This window comes from Rana temporaria, chromosome 13 (assembly GCF_905171775.1).
Source record: "Rana temporaria chromosome 13, aRanTem1.1, whole genome shotgun sequence".
Classification (NCBI taxonomy): Eukaryota; Metazoa; Chordata; class Amphibia; order Anura; family Ranidae; genus Rana; species Rana temporaria.
The window spans coordinates 39,205,096-39,226,905 of NC_053501.1; the positions used below are offsets into that span (position 1 = coordinate 39,205,096).

Genomic DNA, 21,810 nt, shown 5'->3' on the forward strand with positions numbered 1-21,810 from the left:
AGAGGTGTGGGGAAATACAGGTGATCAGTGTAATAGAGGTGTGAGGGAATACAGGTGATAAGTGTAATAGGGGTGTGAGGGGACACTGGTGATCAGTGTAATAGAGTTGTGGTGGAATAAAGGTGATTAGTGTAATAGAGGTGTGGGGGAATACAGGTGATCAGTGTAATAGCTGTGTGGGGGAATGCAGGTGATCAGTGTAATTGGGGTGTGAGGGGACACAGGTGATCAGTGTAATAGGGGTGCGGGGGAATGCAGGTGATCAGTGTAATAGGGGTGTGAGGGGACACAAGTGATCAGTGTAATAGGGGTGCGGGTGAATGCAGGTGATCAGTGTATTAGAGCTGTGGTGGGAAACAGGTGATCAGTGTAACAGGGGGTGTGAGGGGACACAGGTGATCAGTGTAATAGGGGTGCGGGAGAATGCAGGTGATCAGTGTAAGAGGGGTGTGAGGGAACACTGGTGGTCAGTGTAATAGGGATGTGAGGGGACACCGGTGATCAGTGTAATAGGGAAGAGGGGGAATACAGGTAATCAGTGTATTAGGGGTGTGGTGGGAAACAGGGGACCAGTGTAATAGGGGTGTGGGGGGACACAGGTGATCAGTGTAATAGGGGTGCGGGGGAATGCAGGTGATCAGTGTAAGAGGGGTACACAGGAACACAGGTGATCAGTGTAATAGAGGTGTGGGGGAATATAGGTGATCAGTATAATAGAGGTGTGAGGGAACACTGGTGGTCAGTGTAATAGGGGTGTGAGGGGACACAGGTGGTCAGTGTAATAGGGGTGTGAGGGGACACAGGTGGTCAGTGTAATAGGGGTGTGAGGGGACACAGGTGATCAATGTAATAGGGAAGCAGGGAAATACAGGTGATCAGTGTATTAGGGGTGTAATAAGACATAAACGATCATTGTAATAGGGGTGTGAGGGGACACAGGTGATAAGTGTAATAGGGGTGTGGGGGAATACAGGTGATCAGTGTAATAGGGGTTTGGGGCAATACAGGTGATCAGTGTAATAGGGGTGCAGGGGAATAAAGGTGATCAGTGTATTAGGAGTGTGGGGGGATACAGGTGCTCAGTGTAAGAAGGGTGCACGTGATCATTGTAAGATGGGTTTGGGGGGGACCCAGGTAAACAATGTACAGTAATAGGAGTGTAGGGGCTTCCTTTGCTAATCATGGCAGCCAGACAAATTCTACTGTTCATTTTCCAAGCTCCCCTAGAAACACAAAATAAAGAAGCTGATTGAATGCAAAAAGTAATACAGACACTACTTTTGTAGAAGGCATGTACATGAGGCACATTGTCCTACTTTATCAGATCAGATGTTCAGCAAAAATAAAACTCTTGGCCGTAGTTAAAGCAGAACTCCAGTCAAATATAGAAAAATAATAGACCAATAAAAGATTAAATAAAAAAGCAGCTTTGATTGCAATGCTCACCTTTAGTGTAAAGCTTTCCTCTTCTTTTCTGCCACTAGGTGTCCTCCGGATTGAATGACAGTCAGCATTATTTAGCCTATTGCCTTTGAGCTCAGGCAGTCATGGAACCGTCCCCCAGCTGTGACTGGACAGGGAAGGAGAAGCAGCACAATCTGACTGGCTCATTAAACTGCTTCTCCCTCTTCCACTCTGGGCTCTGATGTTTAAGTCAAATTCATATACTTACACTTCTTGCGTCAGGAAAAATTATTTGATGGTGTTCAATGAAATATGTCATTGGTACTTTCTATCTTTTTAAGTAGTCCAACATTACATACGTTGTTATGCTATAGCCTGTTTTTAGTATGATCAGCCTTATATGTGTTGGCAGGAGACTGTTGAGTAGCAGAAAAAAAAGTAGATGGCCGCACACTCCGCTGGAATGTAGGAACTTTATTGATCTATATCAAAAAAATGTATAAACGCAAACAGCACAGAGAGCAGGAATACAGATTGGAGGAATGTTAATGTGTTTCACGCCCAATAGCGCTTACTCATAAAATATTCTTGTTATGAATAAGCGACATTGGGCGTGAAACACGTTAACATTCCACCTATTTGTATTTCTGCTGTTTGATTTTATGCATATTTTTGATATGGATCAATAAAGTTCCTACATTGCAGCAGGGTGTTACTTCACTTTTTACTGTTTCTGGAGGCAAGCCGGGTGAGCATCTTTGCATTGGACACTGTATCTGGATCCTGTTTGCACTTACTTTGAGAGGTGTATTTTCTATTTAATAGACTATTAATTCACCTTTTTAACATCTCCAAATGAGGGGGTGATATCTGTTCCTTAAAGTCAACCGTATGGCTTTCAAGGGATAGACGTACATACTGCATTTTTTGGAGGTCTTGCCTGATAAGGGCAACCTCTTCTTTCTCTCCATTCATAGGTTCCTTCCTTTTTTACAGTGAGCCACTACTTTTTTGTAAGGCAAGTAAGACCTTTGTAAATATGAGCTGGTTGTCAGCATTAGAGAATAGAGATGAGGGTGGAGAAGCCCAAGTGTCAGATTGTAAAACAGACCTATCCAATTTGCCCAGATTTTATCTAATTTCTTGGGACAATTACTACTAGCTAGCGTAAGTGAGCTTGTATACAGGTTAGACATTATTAATTGCTGTCTTCCACTTAGCAATAGTGGTTTGTTACAAATAATTTAATATCTCACACAGGGTGGTTAGGGAGATTTTCATTTTTTTCAATATTTCTTGTCTGGCATAAAAGGCAGCATAAAAAATGAACAATTTGATATCAAGATTATCAGTCATACCCAGGAGAAATATAAAAGGGTCCACAAGGACGGCCACCCTTCCCACTGAATGGAATGAACAGTAGACACCACACACTTTAATGTATTTAGTATTGTATTAATGAATACATACTATATTGTATTAATGAATACTGCATTCATTTGAACCTTTTATATATGCCTAGAATATGTTTAAGCTGATTTACTTCTTATATTGTATGATTAGATAACAGTTCAGAGGTATTCACATATCCAAACATTTTCTTTTTTGAATTTTAGGTGCCAGTGCCTCCAATATTGGGTTTCTATCAGATGACCGAAGAGGGGCACCAGGTACAGATATCGGTTAAACTGAAGCTTCATGAGAGTATCAGAAATGTATTCGATTACTGTGAAGCTAAGATTCCCTTTTTCAACAAGTAAGATATTGTAGTTTTTCCGATGTATGGCATTTAGAACCTCAGGTATAATGTTTCTTATAGAAATACGACTTTGTTAAAGGGGGTCCATAGACAGACACATATCTTCCTGGGGCAACAGTCAACGAGACAGCTGCCTTTGTGCACAAGAGCACTGGGATCAGTGTCATGGATCTGCAGTAATGTTCATGTCTGTCTTCTTACCTCTCCGTGTGTTCAGCTTAAGAGACCAACCGCCCTTCACCTGGCTGCTTAAGTAATCTCCTCTAAAGCATGGCTCCACCCCAGCCTCTGACTGGGAACACTATATTAACCTGTGCTCTGCAAGCCAGCCTTGCTAATCAATATTGTGTGTTTGACTTCCTGCGTGTGTGTCTTGCCGTGTGCTCTATGTCTGATTCTGGTTACTGATCTTGGCTTGTTCTTGACTGTCCTTGTCTGCTTCATATCTCGACCTTTGGCGTGTTCTTATCTGCTTGTTGCCCTGACCTTTTGGCTATCTCTCGACTATACCTTGTTGTCCCAAGCAGGTCTACATTTCACTTCCCTTATTTTTTTTTCAGAATACCCTGTAAGATTAATTTAAACACTAATTGTACCAGTTGTGGTTAAAATAATAATTATAGTGATGCCACTATTAGTATTATTTATCATGCAAAATAACCTGCCATCAATGTGACTGTGTAAGGTAAATGTATTTTCACGGTTTTCTTCTTTTTTTTTTCTTCGATATGCTCATTTTATTTTTGGTGTTTTTAATAACAGAGGCCAGATTAAGCATTTTGAACACAAAGCTAGTCATGGACAACTTGAATTATCAAAGGAGAAAAGTCGTCTGATCTGGGTGATAGGTACGTGCTGACACAAGCTCTGAACAGTTATTATAACCATATATTTGCATTTATATATACAGTACATTAAAAAAGAAGGTTATGTTGCTCCTCTCGGTGAACTAGGTCTTCTTGACAGAGACTCTTTGACATAACGGTCTGGGCCAGCAGTTGATGCACTGGATTCATGCTATTTACTCCCGCCCTTCCGCTTAGGTTTAGGTGAATGGCCTTTCCCTATCCTTCGGGATCACTAATGGGACACGCCAGGGGTGTCCCCTCTGATATTTATCTTAACTCTTGAGCCATTTTTACATTCAGTCAGAAACAATCCAGATGTCACCGGCCTTCATTTAGATGCAGCGTTGTCCCCTAAGCTTATGCCAACAACTTACTGTTCTTTTTGTCTAATCCCTTGGTCTCTCTCCCAAACCTGCTCTTAGAATTGCAGACCTATGAGGAATTATCCTTTTTTCTGATCAATTATTATCAGAAGCATTAAATGTATCAATGCCAGCCTCGATGACTACTCTTCTTAGGACTAATTTCTCCTTCAAATGGGCCACCTCACACATAAAATACTTGGACATCTTTCTACCAAGTAGGGTGGAAGACATTTTCCACTTAATATTCCTCCCCTTCTGACGGCTATTAAGAAGGACCTTATGTTGTGGCAGAATGGTCTGTTCTTCTGGTTTGGATGGTGCAATATAATCAAGATGAATATTATGCCTAATTTGCTCTACCATTTCCAAGCCATCCCAATACATATCCCGGGCCCCTTCCTGCGGGCAATCAACTGGGCTTTTGTTACTTTCCTTTGGGCCCGGAAAGGCCCCTTGCCTTGCATAGTCGATATTGCGATTGCCAAAATTGTTAGGGGGTATGGCTTTACCAGATGCTACCCTTTATCACATGGCATGTCATCTGACTAGAGTGCTGGATTGGTGCCACCATGGACCTCTTAAACAGTGGGTACAGGTGGAACAGACCCTTTAATGGATTTTCTGGAATCGGTATTGTGGTGTCAAACGGATCTGCCCACTCGGGTCCTCATTCACCCTACAGTATGGGAAACCTGGTGGGTTTGCTATCTTGCTCTGAGCCCTTCTCTGCTTACCCCAGTAGTCAGCAACCCTGCCTTCAGCCCCAGCCTGCATGGCTCTAGATTCCAAGACTACATTTTATTGTAAATAGACGATGGGTTACTGGACAGAAAATCATAAATGGCCCGATGTATGCGGAACTATATTTCTGTCAAAAATTACAGCTGGCCCACTTTTTTGGCTCTCTTCTCTCCCCGGATATCTTCAGGAGACGCCTCACTATGTTCAAGCTCCTATGCCTAGAGAAATCTCCATTGCGCAACACGGTTTCTCAGACCTATCGATTGTTGATATCTCCACCGCCTGGCTTTAGGCCTCCCTATATCGACAGGTGGGAACTAGACCTGGGGTTAAACTTCATGGACAAACAGGCAGAGAGAATTCTAAACACCAGGAATCTGGGTTCAAAGTATTGACCCAGTGGTAACATACACTGGTTAAGATCCAAAGAATGTTCCCTCAGTGCTCGGGTTTTTGTTGGAGGTGTGGAGAGAACTCAGGTTCTCATCTTAACATTTTTTGGTCTTGCTGCCTTCTACAGTCATACTGGACAGAGGTTCAACGTATAACCCAAAAATTCACTGACCGGAAGCTACTGAAAGACCCTGCGTTTTTCTTTCTGCACCACCACCGGTTCTCGAGTAAGGTCTACAGGCGATCCATTTTACCTCTGCTGCTTACATCATCAAAACTTTGAAGCCACATAAAAAACCCAGACCAAGCTTTTCAGCTTCTTATTATAAATGTTTTTTAGACATTCTTTCATCCTTTTTGTGCAATGCCTGAATTGGCCTCTGTAGTCTTGTGTCCTTTTGGCCACAATCTCTTCAGGCATCTACCTCAATGATTCCCAAATGCTCTAGCTTTCGACCGGTATCTTTATTGCATGTCGATATTAAGCTTATGGCAACAATTTTAGCCGTTACACCTTACCGAGGCATTGAAGGCCTTATCCACTGCAACCAACTTGGTTTTATGCCCAATGGACAGGCTAGCGAAAACATTCGCAAACTCACCCTCCTGATTGAGGCCTCCAAGCATCAACAGACACCGCTTATGCTCCTGTCCCTTGACATCATTTTTTTTATTTATGTTAAGTAAGAAACAATACAAATAAAAATTCTGTATACAGTAATCGACATGGTAGTAATATCTCTAAACTATAAAGGAATTTAGTATAGGATTGTTCAGTTCTTGATGTCCTGGACCTGCCGCGCCTAATGGGTTCATACTGTAGGTCTGGGAGGTCACCAAGTTAAATCTATAATTCAGCCCATTTAAACTTTAATTAGGGAAGGAATATTAGAAGAGGGGAAAACAAAAACATAAGGGAAGCCAGAAATAATAAACTACACCGACATATTGCTTAAATGATTGTTCAGAGTATTCCAATCTGAGGGTTAAAGTTATCATTTACATTCCTTTAAGTAATTAGAGGCTCTAGGGTGAGATAACCAGTTGTGCCATTTCTTTCTAAAGGTGGTGGTGGAGTAGTTCTTGTAAACTGGCCATAAACAGCTTTTGATTCATTCAATTGTCCAATTACTTTTGGTCCCTTGAAAAAGGGGAAATGGCTATTTTTAAGAGCTGTAATTCCTAAACCCTTCCTCCAATTTGGATGTACATACCCTCACATTAAACCTGAGAAAGTGCACTTTCAGCCGATACCCATATCCATCCAGAGTAAGAGCCATAACACCAAATTTAACACACCTGCTCCCAATCACACCTGAGACCTTGTAACCCTAACGAGTCACATGACACCGGGGAGGGAAAATGTCTAATTGGCCCCAATTTGGACATTTTCACTTAGGTGTGTACTCACTTTCGTTGCCAGCGGTTTAAACATTAATGGCTGTGTGTTGAGTTATTTTGAGGGGACAGCAAATGTACACTGTTATACAAGCTGAACACTCACTACTTTACATTGTAGCAAAGTGTAATTTCTTCAGTGTTGTCACATAAAAAGATATAATAACATTTTTACAAAAATGTGAGGGGTGTCCTCACTTTTGTGAGATACTGTACATATATTTTTTCACTGTTATTTATACCCGATATATGATTGGACGTATCATACAGATTGTCATAGCTTATCTACACCTTTTGTGATATGTAGAGGATTTTGATTGCTTATGATTGATGCACATTTATTTTAAGAAATGATTTGACAATACAGTTTTCTTATTTGATACACACATAAGGGGATAGGCGCAGCAACATGTATTTGTTTTTTTTTAGCTCTCATCGACTATCATTGGATTTTTACATGTCACGCGACTTGGGGTCTCACAAGTAGGATCCCAAGTCGTGGTAGTGTGAACCGAGCCTAAATGTACATGAAGTCATGGCCAATGTCTTTTTCAGGACAAAAGTTTCCAAAATCTCTAGAAATTTCTCTTACGGGAACTGTGACATTCAACTCAGAACAGCATCCCAATGACCTTGTGGACTCAGTCTGCGTTGGGAATACAGCCTATGTTAAAGTAAGTAGGTACAGTTAAAGAATTGTCCTGTGTGAAGTATACAGATACATTTTAGGTACCCGTCTAGTGCTGGGATTGTGATTTTTTTAATTTTATCTTAATCTTAATAGGGTCTCTGTCACTGAAGCATCTTGCATAAACTGGGGTTTTTCTATTTTTTATTTCATTTTATTTACTGTATTAATTGGCGTTTAACACACACATGCGTATAACACGCATCTTCAATTTAAGAGGGACATTTCAGGATTTTTTTTTTTTAAATAAACCACTTTGTAGCAAAATAATGGTCAGTGCCCATCAATGCAGCCTGATTAGTGCCCATCTGCAGCCTCAGTGCAGCCTGATTAGTGCCCAACTGCAGCCTCAATGCAGTCTGATCTGTGCCTATTTGCAGCCTGATCTGTGCCCATCTGCAGCCTCAATGCAGCCAATTAGTGCCCATCTGCAGCCTCAATGCAGCCTGATCTGTTCCCATCTGCAGCCTCAATGCAGCCTGATCTGTTCCCATCTGCAGCCTGATCTGTTCCCATCTGCAGCCTGATCTGTGCCCATCTGCAGCTCATCTCCCATCATTGCAATCATTGCAGCCTGATGCCAATCTGCAGCCTCACCATCTCTCATACAGTGCAGGAAATCACCAAGCCGTCATCTCCTGTTTACTCGGCTCTCAGGCTCTCAGTCGGCAGTCACATACCATCGGCTTTGGACCAGCTCCTGTTATTGACAGAACACTGGTCCAATTCCGGTGGCGGAGGCAGGACTGTCTGTGTGACATGAATTACAATAGTCACAGGAAATTTCCCACAAGTGCATTTTTAATACTTGGTGCCCGCGCTATAGCCGAATGACAACTACAGTGCGGACCCCAAATGCCGGGAGGATGTCAACAGGGGCGCGCAAGCTGTGATCACCCGAGTCACTGAGACTCTCAGCCCCTTACCACATGATCAGCTGTCAGCCAATGAAGCTGATCACGTGATGTAAACAAAAGCCAGGAAACGTTTTTTTATCTCCTCACGCTGACAGCGTGAGGAGAAAAAAAAGCCGATTACTGGCTTATGTGAAAGGGACATCGGTCCCGAAAAGGAAGGAGGCACATGTGCCTCCACTGTGCCGCAAGTAATCCCTGCCAGTACCCTCTGTTAGTGCCACCTACAAGTGCCCACCAGTTCCACCTATCAATGCCCACAAGTGCCACCTATCAATGCCTCATCAGTGCCACCTAGCAGTGCTGCCCCTCATTGCCCATTACTGCCACCCATCAGTGCCCATTACTGCCACCCATCAGTGCCCATCACTGCCAGCTATTAGTGCCACCTATCAATGCCAGCTTTTAGTACCACTTCTCATTGCCCACCAGTGTCACCTATCGATGCCCTTCAGTGCCACCCATCAGTGCCACCTCTCAGTGTCACCTCTCAGTGCCCACCAGTGCCGCCTATCAGTGCCCACCAGTGCTGCCTTATCGGTGCCCATCAGTGAAGCCAATTGGTGCCCATCAGTGCAGACTATCAGTGCCCATCAGTGCAGCCTCATCAGCGTACATCAATGAAGGAGAACATTTTTTCGTTTGCAAAATTTTATAGCAGAATATAAAATATATATATATATATTTTAAATCCAGTATATCAATTTTGAGGTGATCAAATACCACCAAAAGAAAGCTCTATTTGTGGGAAAAAAAATAGAAAAAATTTCACTTGGGTACAGTGTTGTTATGACCGCGCAATTGCCATTCAAATTGCGTCAGCGCTGAAAGCTGAAAATTGGTCTGGGCAGGAGGGGGGTTTAAGAGCCCAGTAAGCAAGTGGTTAAATTGAGAAGTGAAAGACAGTTGCCAGTTTTGACTGGTTTACTGCATGAGCATGAAAATTGTAGCTGGGCATCTGGATATCCACTGGGCCCTATGGGCTTTAGCAGAAGTCATAGGCCTGCAATCTGCTATTAGGAGAAAATGTAATCATGTTGTAGAAACTTTATTAAGAATAACAAAACAATGGTGGCATTGCCCTGCATTTTCACAGATGTCTTTTTTTATCATTTATTATTTTAGCTTTCTTTTAGAATCCCAGACTACAGCCTCACAGGATGTTACACGGACCAGCATTCTGTCCAAGTCTTTTCATCTGCAAAGCCAAAAATTATAACATGTAAGAGACTTATGATTGCTCTATGCATTTTAATCCTTGATCTTGGTGTGAATTGTTTATTAAAACGGCATACTTTACAGTACAAAAGCCAAATAATATAAATTGGACTTATTGTATTTGCTTTTAGCTGATGTTTGTTTCTGAGGCCACGGTTCCTGCTGAAGTGACCCAGTCAGTGTGTCAACAAAATGACACAATCACTACCTTTTAAAGAAAGCAGCTTTATACATATCTGTCTGTTGGTCGCTTTGCAAAATTTCACTCTGTAGCAGAGCCCCCTGTGCTGATCCAGCTCCACACCTCTGTTTATGTAGAATAGCATGTCCCTATTGTGTACTGTAGGGGTCAGCAAGAGCGCAGTGATTTACTTTCTGCTGGTCAGCAGGGGGAACCACAGAAGCCAACAGGGGGACCCACTGTTCAGTCAGCCAGTGTAAGCTATTGGGCCGACCAGTATGTATGTAAATGTTGCCTTCTTTTCAAGGTAATGCCTGTACAATTTTTTTGACCCCCTTACAGAGTTGATTTAATGTAGGATTTGATGTATTATTATTTTTTATTTATTGTATATACAATATAATTAAAAAATAAACTGTTAATATTTACAGAAGATTCTAAGAATACTCTGGGTTAGATAACGTGACAGTACAAAAGTACCTGCCTGCCTTTTGAGCTTGCTCTATCTAACTGAAACCTCAGATGGAGCCATTTAATAAGGTTTAAGATATCTGGGGTGTGAAAGTTTCAGCGTGAGCTATTGAGCTCTGTAGCCAATGGGCTTTTTACAAGGGGAACATAGGAATGCATCTGAAAAGGAGCTGGATAGAAGAGGAATTATTTTTAAATGTTTCACACAAATTTGTATATTAAAATAAATGTTCACGTTCTTCACAAACCTGTATACAGTATATATGGTGTGTGTTTGTGTGTGTGTGTGTGTGTATATATATATATTGTGAGGGGTTAGCTCAGTAGCGGGGTGTGTGACCCCTTGGATGGGTTTATCACACACTGAATTTATACAGACTGGCAGTCGAAGACGGTTGAAAACAAAGTTTTTGGTTTATTTTCCATCTTGCTGGAAAACAATTGCAAGTATCCAAACAGCATAAACAAAATCAAACATAAAATAAACCCTAGCCACTCTGGGCGTCTACCTTCCACACAGGAACCTATCTATGGAGTCTGACTCAGCCTAGCGCTGGGCAGACAGTGCTGGTCATACAGCACAAACAATAGTCTTTTGATTTTTATCACACAGAAAAATCAATGGTCTCCTCACCTCCTCAGGAGACTTTCAGTGCTCTCCTACTCACAAAGCCTTAGGAATGATGCAGCAAATTGGTGGTAATCCTCTGGGCTACTTATAGAGGCCTTAATTGCCTCATTCTGAACAGCTGAAGTTTTTCAACGGCCTTTAGCCTTTCTCTGGCTACGTTTGTAGCTGACGCCCGATAATCATCTGTGTATCGTCTAAACAAGGCAGAAATGTATGTCCCATCAGTGACAACACCCACAGATTTACCTGACTTCCTGTCACAATATATATATATATATATATACACACACAATCACCTGCCCCTTTATTAGGTACACCTGTTTAGTTGCTTGGTAACACAAATTGCTAATCAGCCAATCACAATGCATTTAGGCATCTAGACATGGTGAAGACTTCAAACTGAGCACCAGGATGGGGAAGAAAGGTGATTTTTTGTGACTTTGAACATAGCGTGTTTGTTGGTGCCAGAAGGACTGGTCTCAAGTATTTCAAAATTTACTGGGATTTTCACACACAGCCATCTCTAGGGTTTACAGAGAATGGTTCAAAAATGAGACAATATCCAGTGAGTGGCAGTTGTGTGGACGAAAATGCCATGTTGATGTCAGAGGAGAATGGGCAGACTTGTTTGAGGTGACAGAAAGGCAACCGTAACTCAACCACTCGTTACAACCAAGATATGCAGAATACCATCTCTGAACGCACAACACATCGAACCTTGAAGCAGATGTGCTACAGCAGCAGAAGACCACATCACTGTCAGCTAAGAACAGGAAACTGAGGCTACAATTGGCACAGGCTCACTAAAATTAAACAGTAGAAGATTGGAAAAACGTTGCCTAGTCTGATGAGTCTCGATTTAAGCTGCGACATTCAGAAGGTAGGGTCAGAACTTGGCGTAAACAACATGAAAGCATGGTTCCATCCTGCCTTGTGTCAACGATTCAGGCTAATGGTGGGGGTGTAATGGTGTGGGGGAAATTTTCTTGCCACACTTTGGGCCCCTTAGTACCAATTGAGCATTGTTAAAACACCACAGCTCACCTGAGTATTGTTGCTGATCATGTCCATCATGTTATGACTAAAGGAACCCCTCTTCTGATGGCTTCTTCCAGCAGGATAATGCACCATGTCACAAAGCTCAAATCATCTCACCACTGGTTTCTTGAATATTAGTAAACTGTACGCCAATAGCCTCCACAGTCACCAGATCGCTATCTAATAGAGCAACTTTTGGATGTGGTAGAATGGGAGATTTCGCATTAAGGACGTGCAGCCGACAAATGTTCAGTAACTGCGTGACGCCATCATTTCAATATGGACCAAAATCTCTGATGGATGTTTCCAACACCTTGTTGAATCTATGCCAAGAAGAATAAAAGCAGTTCTGAAGGTAAAAGGGGGTCCAACCCGGTACTAGCAAGGTGTACCTAATAAAGTGGATGGTTAGTATATATAATTGTAGAGTATAGTATAGAGTTATAGGTTAATTATTTATTGCACTGATTGTAGCAATGTTGGGAACAGCACATGTGTTATAAAGTCAGCTGACTCTGTGGGAGGTTGAAATGGATTTACATATTGTACTTGGTACTCCAGTCCAGAAACTACCATCTAATCTTGTTTGACATCTTCTGTTTTAGCTCGTGAATTGATCTCTTCAGAATATTATATCTGGAATTCCAAAGCACCAGCGCCAGTTTTGTGCCGATCATTTTTTGATTGATTGTTCTTTGCTGTATTTGTAAATAACTAAACTGTCCAATAAAATACACTTTATCTTGTATTTTGGTGTCCTATTAGTTTTCTTAGTTTTTTCTTCTTTTAGAAAAACAGTAATGCCGCGTACACACGTTCGGAAATTCCGGCAAGAAAACTGTGAATTTTTTTTCGACTGAATTTTGGCTCAAACTTGTCTTGCATACACACGTTCACACCAAATTCCGACCGTCAAGAACGCTACAACGAGCCAAGAAAAGTTCAATGATTCCGAGCATGGGTAGGATTTTTCTCCCTCGAAATTGCATACAGACGATCGGAATTTCCGACAAGAACTTTTATTTCAGACAAGAACAAGCTCTCAAATTTTTCTTTGCGAAAATTACGACAGGAAAATTCAGTTGGAGCCTACACACAGTCGGAATTTCCGACCAAAAGCTCACATCGGACTTTTCTTGTCGGAATTTCCGATCGTGTGTACGCGGCATAAATGAATGTTTGAAGGGTTTTAAAGGAGAAAGCTAGTTAAATAAAGGTTATCAGTTGAGAAAACTGGTATATATATATATATATATATATATATATATATATATATATATATATATATATAGAGAGAGAGAGAGAGACAGTATAATATTGAGCACATAAAACTATTTTTACTTCAACATGATGCCATGCATGTATAGGCTAACCATTAATGCATGGTTTCCACCTTCCAGGTCTTTTTCGTAACATCTGGGAACTTTGGTTTGGAATGAGAATTGGTCCACACAATGACTATGTAGACCACACCGATAATCAATTGAAGAGTTTTGTGTATGTACACATTGTCTGTGATCACAAAAGTTACAAATTAGAGAAAGAATACTGTTGGCTACTAAACGATTTTGGGGGATTCCCTGCCATAATTTTTCAGGTTCTGTTTTCATCCAACTAAGTCAGGGGTGTTTAACCTTTTGAAGAGTGAGGGCCACTTAAGCGACTTGGTAACCGGTCATGGGTCACAATGAGCGGAGCGGGAGGATGGCAAGTCCGTGTCCGCTCTTCAGCGTAGTGCACCTTTTGGCTTTCTTGCCGGTTAGCTCCACTTTGCCATAGACTTCTATTATATTCTGCAGGTGTGGAGTACTTTCAGAAAGTGCATCAAACTCCCAGGTTATAACAAAAGTCTTTGGCTCAGTGCAGGTAACCCACAGGTGCACTGCTCTGCACCTGCCGACCAGTTTGATAGCAGCCCGATAATCACTGCAGAACAGATATATATGCCCAATATATACATTGTGATTTTAGTAATAAACTTACCTTTAATAACTATTTTATTCCATTCCAGAGCAGGAGGACGCGGGTCACTGGTTGGGCACCTCTGAGCTAAGTCGTTCTCTCTATTAATGTTGCAATAACCAAACGGAAACCTCTTTAGGTGTATAGACTTGACACCATCTCCAGGACCAATGATGTTCCTGAACAACCTTCATAATTGTTGGGTGATTGGGTAGCATCTACTTAACATTCTGTGTTTTGTGCTGGTCATTTAAATATTAAAAAATCCAATATGAACTGGAGGAGGTCCAGACAAAATGTATCCTTCCTGACTCTTAAATGATCGACAGTCGTGTAATAAAATACATTTTATGGTGCTATGATCAACTTGACCAGAAAACCATAGCTTGACATTAAGAAATAAATCACAGACAGCAGCATAGTCATTATAGTAAAATGTTCCATAAAGGACCACATAAACAAGGTAAGTTTCTTTGTTTATTGTGTAGGTTTGGTTCCTTAGAAATAGATAATGGGCTAGATTCAGGTAGGGGGACGTAAATTTGTGCGGGCGTAGCGTATGTTATTTACGCTACGCCGCTGCAATTTAGAGAGGCAAGTGCAGTATTCACAAAGCACTTGCTCCGTAAGTTGCGGCGGCGTAGCGTAAATCTGCCGGCGTAAGCGCGCCAAATTCAAATTGTCAAGAGGTGGGCGTGTTTTATGTAAATAAAACATGACCCCACGTAAATGACATTTCTCACGAACGGCGCATGCGCCGTCCGTGAACGTATCCCAGTGCGCATGCTCCTAATCATGTCGCAAATAGTCAATGCTTTCGATGTGAACCTAATTTACGCAAAATAATAATAATAATGCTTACACTTATATAGCGCCAATTGCAGTGTTGCCGCTGCGTCTAAGCGCTGATAATGGTTGCCATTATTACCCAACTCAATGGTACTCATTCGCCATATTCGCAAACGACTTCCGCAAACGACGCAAAATTTGACGCTGGCCCGACGTCCATACTTAACATTGGCTATGCCTCATATAGCAGGAGTAACGTTACGCCGGAAAAAGCCTTACCCAAACAACGTAAAAAAATCCGCCGGGCGCACGTACGTTTCTGAATCGGCGTATCCAGCTCATTTGCATATGCTACGCTGAAATCGAAGGAAGCGACACCTAGCGGCCAGCGTAAATATGCACCCTAAGATACGACGGCGTAGGAGACTTACGCCGCTCGTATCTTAGCCTAATTTAAGCGTATCTGGTTTCCAGAATACGCTTAAATTTACGACGGCGTAGAATCAGAGTTACGACAGCGTATCTACTGATACGCCGGCGTAACTGTCTCTGAATCTAGCCCAATGTTTTCATTGTGGCATAGCCATATCCTAGGTGATAAAAGGAAAGCCCTTGTGAACTTTGAATTGTAATTATCTAGATATTCAGCAGGTAGTGAGCTGCTCTTGTCTTTGGTGTCTCTCCAGGTTTTTTTTTTAGATGGCAACCTGCTAGAGTTCTGAGACCATTTTCACAATGGCATTCTTCAACATATTTACCAGCTGTGTCGGAAGGCTCTGATGGATTGTTCACAGCCACAGATTTAATTTAAAACACAGCTAGTTGGACCTTACTACTAACAAACCCAATGGGTCCCACACGTTTTTTAATCAAAACACAATGTGCATTGAAAATGCCATGAAACAGTTTTTGTCCCACATGGGGCATCTTAGTTTCCGGTACACAGTCGGAAAAAACTGTCTGGTGCCATCTTCAGGATATTCTATTTTTCTTCTGTCTGCAGGACAATACAAAAAAAAAAATTTTTTTCATCCATTGTCCCTGTCAACCCCACTGAAAAAGCGTTTGATTTTGTCTTAAAATCTGTCACTTTAAGATACATTTTTGAAGACAAGGTCTGTTTCCCCAGTTTGGTACATGACCTGTTTAATGTCCTCTCTGTGTCTGGGAACTCCTTAGTGTAATTAGCGACCTTTGAACTCGACAGCTAATCCCGAGCTAGTTTGTATTCCTTGCTCATCTTTAAGACCAGACCTTTCTTTTCTTCCGCGTCCACTTCCACAATTAAAGAAGAAACAGCTGCATTTCAAAGGGATTCCAATTCCAAAACGCTTAATCGTGATTGACAAGTTCTTATACTAAGCTATACGAAAATAAGAGAGTCCTTTCTTGGGTTAAAACTTCAATCATTTTCTATAAAATTATCTCAATATGGATTTTATTAATTTTCTTTGATAAAGATTCTTTGCATACATTTAACTTGAAAGATGCTTTGAGTCTTCAGTATGCCTAAGAGTTTCCTTTGAAGGCCTGAATGGTGTCAGGCTTTCATTTGTATCAGGAAATATTGATAGCGCAATGAAACCTGTATGTTGGTGTTTAAAGAGAGACAAGGGGACTTTGAAGACTGCTGTTTAAGCAGGTGCATTGACATGCACACATTAGTTTAACAAGTTGGTTTGACAGCTGGTCGGTCAAGTGGATGATGTTGTATGTAAACTATCACCAGTACCCTATGTATTTCTAATTTATCAGGGCTTCTAAAGGTTCAGTATATATTTATTTTACATAACTTGAGTACAGTTGCCCTTTGATATACCTGTTATCAAAAGGTCCCCCCTTTCATAGCAGAACTGTGTAGTAGTATGCTCACCTATGTCCATACTATCCTCATGTATAATACTACAGTCTAATGTCAAGCCAGCCACCATATATATATGTTTTTGGAGTGGCTGTACTCCACATGTCTGAAGTTGTACCATAGACACCCTGCGGTGTTCTGAGGCTTTGTTGTAAGGTTCAAGTCTGAACAGTTGAGTGTTGCTACAATTGGAAGCAGATCCTAAGGTAGTCATAGTGTTACCGGAAAGAATTAAAGAAAATAAATATGATGCCCATGGGACCTACTGTACCTGGCCTTGCATTCCAGATTATTAAAGGGGTTGTAAAGGAAAACATTTTTTTTCATAATAAGCATCCTTTACCTGCAGACATTCCTCTTTTCACTTCCTCATTGTTAGTTTTTGCTCAGAAGTTGCTCTATTTCTTCTCTGTTCTGTTCACTTCCTGCTTGTCTGATTTTACTGACCACCGTGAAGGGAGGCTTTACTGCGGTGGTCAGTAACGTGCTCACCCCCTCCTGGGAACTACATCTGTGCGGCAGGACGCTCTCTACGTGTTAGAGACTTCAAGGAGGTGTGAATTACTGGGCGTGCCGCAATTCATACTGGGAAATGTAGTTCTTACATGAACGAGCAATACAAACCAGGAAGTGAATGAGAGAAGAGAAACTAGAATGCCGGAGGTGATATAGATGAAGGAATTTAATAGGTATTTACTCGTTTTTTAACAGAATCATTACACTATTCTGTCTGTCTACCTTGCAGACATTAATTTTAGGCAATTTTTTTTTTCCTTTACAACTCCTTTAAGTCCTCTATATAATAATTTGATATCTTAATCATACAGTACATCATTTGATATTCATAGACCCTGGGTTATAGGCAGGTACCTTCAGGTGACTGGACACTGGCAAAACGTTTTTAGGACACGCCACCTGGACATTCCCCTATAACCGTTTCCCACTCCGTGAGTCCTCAGTTTTTTACTAGTGTTTTAAAATAATGGACTTCTGCTCCCTTAGGCTTGGTTCACATATACTGTATGCAAATTGGATGCATTTTGAACTTTCATACACCAATGCCGCGTACACACGATTGGACATTTCGACAAGAAAACTGTGGATTTTTTTCGGACGGAATTTTAGCTCAAACTTGCATACACACGGTCACACCAAATTCCGACCGTCAAGAACGCGGTGACGTACAACACTACGACGAGCTGAGAAAAATTAAGTTCAATGCTTCCGAGCATGCATAGGATTTTTCTCCATCGGAATTGCATACAGACAAACTTTCCCGTCTGAAAGCTTGAGAACCAGCTCTCAAATTTTTCTTGGCGAAAATTCCGACAGAAAAATTCTGTTGGAGCCTACACATGGTCGGAATTTCCGACCAAAAGCTGACATCGGACTTTTTTTGTCGGAATTTCCGATCGTGTGTACGCGGCATTGGTGTATGACGGTTCAAAATGCATCCAATCTGCATACAGTATATGTGAACCAAGCCTAAGGGAGCAGAGGTCCATTATTTTAACATGTATGTGGCATTAAATTCACAACTAAATCTGTGAACAAAACCGCACCGAACTCTTCTGAAAAATCTCAATGAAATCATGCCCGGACATATGTGAATTGAACCTTATGGGAAAAATCACTCTTAGCTTAATTAGTTTATTAATCTACTATAGATTCTGAAATCAACCGTTCAATCAATACTGTCTTCTAATAAAACAATAGAAGCTCTTCCTGTTTACGCTGTGATTGGACACAACTGATCATATGGTAAAGAGCCTACATCAGAGACTCTTTACCGAGAACAGTGATGCAGTGTATCGAACTGACACACCACACCAACGATCGCCACACTGCACGCCCTCGCGGGCGCACCATCGCGGGTTATCCTGCTGTACGTCATATGACGTCCAGTCAGGATAACTTAACCACTCATTCTGCTATATGGCGAAAGTGGTTAAAAACAAAACAAAAACAATATTTTACTATTAAATACATATTTTTTTTATTACATTTTTTTTTCTTTTACACATTCTTTTACATTCTTTCATCAGAGTATTTCAGTGTCACCAAAGTAACACTGTACTACTCTAAAGTGGTGATCAGGGATTTTTTATTAGTTTTTTATCTCTGTAGCAGCAATGTTTTGAACTGTCATTACTGTTGTGATTACTATTGTGTGCTATGAATGGCACACAGCCATCACATGGTATAGGATGCTGAGATTGGCCCAGGTACCATGTGATAGTTGTGGGCCAATCACAGCATCACAATACTAAGCACAGCTGTTATGAATGAAGCCCAGTCATAACCGTTGTATTTACATTGTGATCATGTGATCGCAGAGTGGTCAGGTACTGGGCGCTGCAATCTGCTGTGTCTGGTGCACACAGAATTGGCAAGAACCGCTCGCTGGGTGCCCATCAGCTGGTAACGTACATGTACGTGATCCAGCCTGCCCATGCTGCCCGCCCGTAGTAAATGTACTGTGGGCAGGCAGGGGGGAACTGTTAAATATCCATCAAACATCTAAACTTAACTTTAAAATGCATCTAAGCTCTACAATTAACTTCCCTTATTTGTTTTTTGGTTTATTAAATAATCAATTGAAATATTTGTTTTTATATCTGCTTTATAGGTGGAAAAACATATCTGTTGACTTTTGCACTCTTTGTCTGTGCTGACTGCTATGAGTTATGCCGCATACACACCATCACTTTATGTGATGAAAAAAAACGACATTTTCTGTGAAGTAAAAAACTAAGTTTTTGAAACTTCAATTTTCAAAGACGAAGTTGCCTACACACCATCGTTTTTCTCACAATGTTCTAGCAAAGCGAGGTTACGTTCACCACGTTTTTCCATTGAAGCTCGCTTCATAAGTAGCTTCTGGGCATGCGCGGGTGAAAAAACGTCGTTTTAAACAACGTTTTTTGCTACACACGGTCAATTTCTGTGAAGTAAAAAATGACGTTATGAAAAACGACACATAAAATTGAAGCATGCTTCAATTTTCTTTTGTTGTTTTTCACAAGACATAAAACGACATTTTCCCCCACACACGGTCATTTAAAGTGACGTTTTTAAAAACGTCATTTTTTTTCATCACATAAAGTGATGGTGTGTACGCGGCATTAGAATTGTTCACCAGCTCTCTGTGGACAAAACCCTTCCACTCTATGGTATGGAAAAACAGAAATGGGGAGGTATTCTGTAGTGATGTCCTAAAGTGACAACACTATCTCTTCATAAATACAGTAAATTGAAGGAGTGTTGTTACCCTTACTGGCAAGATCATCAGGTAAAAACCTTAAAAAACAAAAAGAAAATTAATGCAACCATTTTCTTAGGTTTAGATATATACTCACCAGCCACTTTATTAGGTACACCTGTTCAATTGCTTGGTAACACACATTTCTATTCAGCCAATCACAAGGCAGCAACCCAATGCATTTAGGCATCTAGTTGTGGGGAAGACGGCTTGCTGAAGTTCAAACTAAGCATCAGAATGGGGAAGAAAGGGGATTTAGGTGACTTTGAACATGGCATGTTTGTTGGTGCCAGACGGGCTGGTCTGAGTATTTTAAAAACTGCTGATCTTTGATTTTCACGCACAACCATCTCTGGGATTTACAGAGAATGGTCCGAAAAATAGAAAATATCCAGTTAGCTGCAGTTGTGTGGCTCCTTCCAGCAGGATAATGCACCATGTCACAAAGATCAAATCATCTCACCACTGGTTTCTTGAACATGACAATGAGGTCACTGTACTCCAATGGCCTCCACAGTCACCAGATCTCAATCCAATAGAACACCTTTGGTTTGTGGTGGAACAGGAGATTTGCATCATAGATGTGCAGCTGACAAATCTACAGCAACTGCGTGATGCTATCATGTCAATATGGACCAAAATCTCCAACACCTTGTTCAATCTATGCCATGAAGAATTAAGGCAGTTCTGAAGGCAAAAGGGGGACCAAACCTAATAAAGTGGCCGGTGAGTGTATTTGCTCTTTAGGGTATGTTGCTCTTCTGCCGCTTTATAACTTCATAAGTGTTCTACATGACTGGTGAAAGACTTGCTATGGTAAGTAACATCAATGCCAGGACAAAGCCATGAACTATGTCCTTATGTTACATTATTGGGCCTGTCAGGTTGGGTTATTGCTTAAAAACCTTACACCCAGTTGAGATCCAACAGCCTTGGCCTTAGTGTAACGCAAGGAAAAATCTGCAGCCAGAACATCTCAGTCAGTCACTGTTTAAAGACAAAAAGGTCAGTTAGGATGTTAATAATAATCCTTGGGTTTTAGAGGGCTTTTTTTTTCTCCTCCTGAGGATTACATTTTAAATTCGAACAAATCTGATTTAGGAGATGGTGAAAGTGAAATTGATCTATCCCTCGTGCAAACTTTCACAGTATTGCCTGTACTGACATCATTTAGATAGTTAGCAGTATTATCAGATTAAGGGCCATTGTATGTAGCCGTTGAAAAGAAAAGATAGCAAGAGCTAAACATGGGATGAATTTGGAACCTTTTAACCTGGCTGGAGTACGAAGGTCCCTGTTATGCAAATACCTTCAATCCTTCTCTAAGTTCAGGGGAAATCATTTTCTTGAATGACAGGTTTATTCAGCGCGAATTCAGTTGGTGATTAATCCCCTCTTTGATCTAGGCTATTTCTCTTAACTACCAGTTACCCCGTTTTGACAAAGTGCATCTGAGATTATGGAGATCACTAGAATACTAGTAGGGTGTGCGTCTATTCTCTATAACCTTTCAAAGCAATGGCCAAGGAATGTAATCTATTTTCGGCATTCAAAGCAAGAAAACTTTTTTTTTTCAGCAGAGCTAGGAAGTCGATGGAATATGTTATGAAGTTTTTTGTTTCGCACTCAAAATAAAAAGGCACGCTTTCCTTTGAGTTCAGAAGATATATTGAAGTGTAAATTCTTACAAATAAAAAGCTAATCACACTAATGTAAATAAAGTTGGTTAAAGTGATACTAAACACACGGGCCCGGATTCAGAAAGAAGATACGACGACGTATCTCCTGATACGCCGTCGTATCTCTTAGTCGGGCCGTTGTATCTATGCGCCTGATTCATAGAATCAGTTTACGCATAGATATCCCTAAGATCCGACAGGTGTAAGT

At 41.1% G+C, this 21,810-nt stretch overlaps 1 protein-coding gene across 3 annotated transcripts in view; it reads left to right on the forward strand.

The window, feature by feature from the left end:
- Positions 1-12,797, forward strand: part of AP5M1 (adaptor related protein complex 5 subunit mu 1) — a 30,861-nt gene extending 18,064 nt beyond the window's left edge. For all 3 annotated transcript variants that reach the window (XM_040332555.1, XM_040332554.1, XM_040332557.1), the window contains exons 5-9: positions 3,021-3,160; positions 3,926-4,011; positions 7,464-7,582; positions 9,636-9,732; positions 12,655-12,797. In XM_040332555.1, coding sequence (XP_040188489.1) covers positions 3,021-3,160; positions 3,926-4,011; positions 7,464-7,582; positions 9,636-9,732; positions 12,655-12,737 — 525 coding nt within the window. In that variant the 3' untranslated portion in view covers positions 12,738-12,797. The remainder of the gene's footprint in view (positions 1-3,020; positions 3,161-3,925; positions 4,012-7,463; positions 7,583-9,635; positions 9,733-12,654) is intronic.
- The last annotated feature ends 9,013 nt before the right edge of the window (positions 12,798-21,810 follow it).